We start from the raw sequence: 6,000 nt of genomic DNA, 5'->3' as shown, positions 1-6,000 counted from the left end.
TAAACAGAACCTATCTTACTGGAATTCTCCTTTCTTAAAACATGCACAGGTAGTCCTTGACTTACAATCATTCATTTAACAAATATTTGAAGTTACAGCAGCACTGAAAAAAGTCACTTATGATCAGTCCTCACACTGACAACCGTTGCAGCATACCCATGGTCACATGATCAAAATTTGGGAGCTTTGCAACAGCATGTGTTTATGCCTGTTGCAGCATCTCAGGGTCATGTGATCATCATCTGTGACTTCCAGCTAGCTTCCAAGAAGAGAAGTCAATGTGAGGGAAGCCGGATTCATTTAATACCTGCAGTGATTCACTTAATAACTATAGGCTGTAAAATAGCTGCCTTGCTTAGCAATGGAATTTCTGGTCCCAATTGAGATGGTAAATCAAGGACTATCCGTATGTTATAATGCAGGGGTGGGCAACTGTGGCCCTTTTACAACCTGTGGACTTCAACTCCCAGAATTCCTGTCTCAGGAATTCTGGGAGTTGAAGTCCACAGGTTGTAAAAGGGCCACAGTTGCCCACCCGTTATAATGGCAATGTCAACTTGCAAAGCTTTCAAGTTGCCATGAGCAGGAGGGAGGGAGAACTGAAGTGAATTCCATACATTCTTTCTGACCGCAATCAGAAGGAGGGTGTTAGGTTTCACAGCCAGCCAAAGTGGTTAATTGGAGAATGTGATTTATGACATGGCCAGAGAGGAGGGGAGAGACAGCGGAAACTTGACAGGCAGAGCAGTTCTTTCTTGACAATGCAGTTAAGTGTACAGACATCTGTATTTTTATACACAAATTTATAGAAGTAACTCCCATAGAATGGTATTCCTCACCTTGGGAACTTTAACATGCAACTCCCAGAATCCATGGTGGCTAGGGAAGGTTGAGAAACACTGCCAAAGAATATATATAACAACACTTAGAAGTGCAGCATTTTCACCCTTATAAATTCATAGAACTACTTCAAGGTTAAATGCATTCAGAATTGGAGCATAAACCAATTCTATACTATGTCATATATTGTATAGCCCAATGATGGCTAACCTTTTTGCCATTGTGTGCCAAAAGCGGGGGGAGCGTGGAGGGGGGTTGCACGCATGCATGCCCACACCCGTAATTCTATCCGCCCCGCTCCTGCGCATGCTCCCCCCACTTTTGGCACGCGATGGCATGGTGGGCCCGGTAGGCCCCTTTTTTGCTCTCCCCAGGCTCCAGAGCCTTTCTAGGAGCTTGGGGAAGGCGAAAATAGCCCCACCCCCCAGGAGACCCTCCAGGGGTTGGAAACAGCCCGTTTGACAACTTCCAGTGGGACCTCGCGTGCCCACTGATATGGCTCCACTCGTGCCATAGGTTTGCCATCACGGGTATAGCCAAAGCAGCTTGGTTTCAAGCTTATGCCGAAGTTCAGGTTGCCCCCTCAGCCACGGATTTGGTTAAAGGCCTGAGGTAACACTTTGAATTGCTAAACATTTTTAAACATGTTTTAACCATAGGTATTAGGTGAAATGTATAGTTGTCTTCTTATGTTTACATTTCATTTAGCTGACTGTAACGCAATATGAAATACCTACTAACATCATCACAGTAGTTAAGAAGATACATGTGGTGAAAGGTTTTTATTCAGGACCTTGAACCCAAAACTCTACCCACAACATCTAAGAAAGAAGATGTGTGTTACTACAAGAGCATCCCCAGCATTTTGGAAAATAAGTAACAGGCCATCTTGCCAAAGGCTTGTTTACTTGATGTCTCTTGGCTGTTCTATCTCTGCTTTTCAGTTTCATACATTCCTAAATCTGGTTAGTGTCAAGGTTATGGGTGATGACTTTTAAGATGACAATTCCCTCCCCTGTTCCTGCCTGATATATAGGAGGGTGGGAGCAAATCTCATTGCTTTCTTTCCCAATACAGGAAGTCCTCAATTTATGACCAATCATTTAATGACTGTTCAAAGTTACAATGGCACTGAAAAAGTGAGTTATGACTGGTTTTCATGCTTACGACCATTGCAGCATCCCTATGATCAAGTGATCAAAATTTGGGTGCTTGGCAACTGGCATGCATTTATGACGGTTGCAGTGTCCCGGGGTCATGTGATCACCTTTTCAAACTTTCTGACAAGCAAAATCAATGGGGAAGCCAGATTCACTTAACAGTCACATGATTCATTTAAAACTGAAGTGATTCATTTAACAACACTGGCAGAAAAGGTCATAAAATGGGGCACAACTCACTTAACAACTGTCTTGCTTAGCAATTGAAATTTTGGGCTCAATTATGATTGTAAGTTGAGGACTACCTGTATAATCCATCAGTCTTGCCTCTAGGATAGCGCTAAGGTAGGCATTAGCTGATATAAAGGAGGCCAATTAGGACTAAGGGGCTTCCAGTTTGCAGCCCCTTCCCTTGCAGATCTAGCATTTTCTTCTATGTTTATTTATGTTGAAATGTGAAACAGATGAGTTCAATGTTTTACAAGCTTCTGTTGATAGAAAAAACAAAAAACATGCCAGACTTATCACCCGAAAGAGAAACTTGTTAAAAAAAATTAAATTGAGAATACAGCAATAGCAATGCATGGTGATAGAAGATACAGCTGCTTGAATACTATACATGAGATGAGCCATTGGGGTGGGGTGGGGTGGGGGGGAATCCAAAGGTCTACAATCACCATTTCTAACCAGGAAAACCATTTGGGAGGGTTGAGAAAAAAAGGCAGGGCTCTAAGACTTGCAAAAAAAATGGAATTTCATTCTACCTCTATGTATGGTAATCCGTTCTTCACCTCTACTGAAGCAACATTCTGTCTGCCTTTCAAGCTGCCCAATCTGACATACTTTTTCCAGTTTTCCTATATTTGAAACACTTTTTAAAGATTATTATCATACAGATCCTGCATTCTTACATAGGCACAAAAAGCTCATTTTGCTGAACAAATGTACAGTGCTGGATTACATATTTGGAGAAGACATTTGGGGATTTCCTACTTCCCATCATCCCTAAGAGTGAGCCATTGTTTTAAGCAGAATTTTGAAGTAAAATCAATTAAAATATGGCTCTAGCCAGACTTCCTAATGTTCTGCACAAAAATGTAGCAATCTTGTGAGTCTGGAGTGGGTAGTGTGATGATTTCAGAGATGTTTAAATTTTTACTCCCCATCCTCCCCCTCCACAGATGCCATCTGAGAGGTGTTAAAGCATTTTGGTGCTCAAGAGAACTGCAGTAATATTCTTGTCTTTCAGTGATAGCTAGAAAAGAGTTTCCCCCCAAACTTTATTCTCCATACCTGTGGACTTCAATGGTTACCTGCATGAACTGAGATAAAGCATCATAAACCCCGTTTTTGATAGTTTAGGGATGATGGGGGTGAAAGTTCAAACATCTGGAAGGCACATGCTTGGGAATAATATTCTAAAGAAAAAAAAACCTGCCAACTGATTTTTCTTCCAAGCCTTTAATGGCCAAGCCATTAAAAAGTACTCAACCTTGCCCCTCCTTTCTAAGCACTGCAACTATGAAAACAAGCAAAGCGTAATAGGAAGTAGGGTTCATTTCCCAGTTAAAGTTGGAGATTGAAAGAATCCTTTAAAAACTATGGTTTTTAGATTAGGGAAGCTACACTCTGATGGGCAAAGTTACCAGTAAACTACAAGGGTAGACAAATGCATTTTGGAGGATGATGAAAAGGAAGTTATGCAGCAACAGCTTATGAAAGTCTTCCTGCTCAGTTTAACAGCAGCATAGCTCAGTTTCCAAAAGATCTTCTCTTACTCCAGCTTACCGCTGGTTCAGCGGATGTAGGATAGATGTGGGTGTTTCCATCAGAGGCCACCAACCAGCACAGATCCAAATATGAGCATGAACTTCAACCATGTCAAACAGCTATCGGTCCATGTTGTTTTCATCAGGATGACTGTGGAAGCAAAGACGCAGCAGGGTCTCGCAGAAATCCAGCTCCTCCTTTTTATTTTTTTTTTCAAATTTAAGAAGAAAAGAAAAAGAAAAATAATAGGTGATCAATAAATTCTTGGATTTCTGCAACTTTATACAACTGTCAGTAAAAGTCCAAACTAATGAGAACTTTCAGTGCAGGCAGGAATCAGGAATATTTGCCTTGCTGGCAAAACTTCAGTCTCAATACTGTTGCTTCTTTTCCCATTCTGCCCCACAAATGACTTTGATGTTAATTCCTGTAATATCTATTGTTAGACCACTATAGCTAATACAGGCAGTCCTCGACTTACAACTGGTTGCCTAATGACCATTCGAAGTTATGATGGACCTTCCCTGGGCTGCTTATAACCTGGGAAGTTCTGATGTCCGGGTCCCCCCTGCAGTCCCATGATCACATTTTGGGCCCTCGGCAACTGGCCCACATTTATGGCCATTTACAGCACCCCACAATCACGTGATCTTGATTTTCATTTTTTTACTGGAAACTGGCACTTCCAGTTTGTGTCAAAAGATGCCCTTTGGAATGGATTCACTTAACAACTGCAGCATTCACTTTATGACCACAGCAGAAAAAAAAAGTTGTCAAACTGGGCGCGATGATATGGTGACCTGCTTAAGGCCTGGAGTGACTCATAAGTGTAATTCCGGGCTCAATTGCAATCATAAATCAAGGACTACTGTAGGCATGTCCTGACTCAGTTCTCTGATAGGACATTTCAGACTCCTATTTTGGGGGAAGAGGGAGAAAGAAAGGTAAGACATTTTTATTTCGAAAGCTCCCATGTTAAACAAGAATGAATATTTGCCTCCATCATATACAGGTAGTCCTCAACTTATGACCAAAATTGAGCCCAAAATTTAGGTTGCTACGTGAGAAATTTGTTAAGTGAGTTTTGCCCCATTTTACGACTCTTCTTGCCACATTTGTTAAATGAATCACTGCAGTTGTTAAATCAGTAACAGGGTTGCTAAGTGAATCTGCCTTCCCCATTGATTTTGCTTGTCAGAAGGTTGCAAAAGAGGATCATGTGACTCCGGGACACTGCAGCTGTCATAAATATGAGTCAGTTGTCAAGCACCCAAATGTAAATCATGTGACCATGGGGATGTTGCAACAGCCATTAAGTGGGAAAAATGGTGATAAGTCATTATTTTCAGTGCGGTCGTAACTTCGAACTTGTCACTAAGCGAACTGTTGTAAGTTGATTACCTGTATTAGTTTTCCTTAATTGTGAGTGCAAAAACATTTTTTTTCATTCCAAGAGCTATATTCCAGCAGGATTAATTGGGAATGGGAGGCCTATTCCATGCCAAAGAGAGAACTCAGCAGTTAGTGTAACTTTATTTATTTATTTATTTATTGGTTCGATTTATATGCCGCCCTTTTCCGGAGACTCAGGGCGGCTAACAATGCGTTAAGCAATAGCCTTCATACTTTTGTATATACCTGCTTAGTAGGGCTTTCGCCCCCCCCCAAGCGGTGTTCTTTTTTATACAAAGTCAGCTTATTGCCCCCACAAACCGGATCCTCATTTTACCTACCTCGAAAGGATGGAAGGCTGAGTCAACCTTGAGCCTGGTGAGATTTGAACTTGCAGTAATTGCAGGCAGCTGGTGTTACTTAACAGTGCTTTAGTCTGCTGCGCAACCAAGGCTCTTTTGAGCAAAACCTGAATCGAGTCACCCATTTTCTCTTCCTTCACAGAAGAGACTGCAGGAAAGGGACAGGGAACTTGTTCCAGGCATCTAAAATAGCTATCTGAAAAAGCTTTTACAATTAGGCTGCAGTCCACATGAATTCAATTAATGACTTGCAAGAGCCTTAGGCAACTGGTAACCCAGCCCCCTGCAAAACTCATCAGTCCCCACTGGCCAATGTCTAGGGACTGTAGGAAAGGAGACCAAAATCTCTGCAGGGGAGCAGGTAACTGTCCTTATCCACCCTTGCCCAAACCTTGTGTCAACCGTCCTGTTGGCAGAGCAGAAGAAACTCCTGGAACATTTTTCTTACCCAGAATAAAACTTTACCGACAGATCCA

The 6,000-nt window shown here is 41.9% G+C and overlaps 1 protein-coding gene across 1 annotated transcript in view; it reads right to left on the bottom strand.

Annotated features, from left to right (window-relative positions):
• Positions 1-1,607: 1,607 nt before the first annotated feature.
• HSPBP1 (HSPA (Hsp70) binding protein 1) overlaps positions 1,608-6,000 on the bottom strand; it is a 33,618-nt gene continuing 29,225 nt past the window's right edge. Inside the window, exon 8 of the mRNA XM_034423226.3 lies at positions 1,608-3,967. Coding sequence (XP_034279117.1) covers positions 3,890-3,967 — 78 coding nt within the window. The 3' untranslated portion in view covers positions 1,608-3,889. The remainder of the gene's footprint in view (positions 3,968-6,000) is intronic.

The sequence above is a fragment of the Pantherophis guttatus genome, chromosome 4 (genome assembly GCF_059756535.1).
Source record: "Pantherophis guttatus breed Tessera chromosome 4, ASM5975653v1, whole genome shotgun sequence".
Classification (NCBI taxonomy): domain Eukaryota; kingdom Metazoa; phylum Chordata; class Lepidosauria; order Squamata; family Colubridae; genus Pantherophis; species Pantherophis guttatus.
This window is presented reverse-complemented; position numbering and strand designations above follow the sequence as displayed.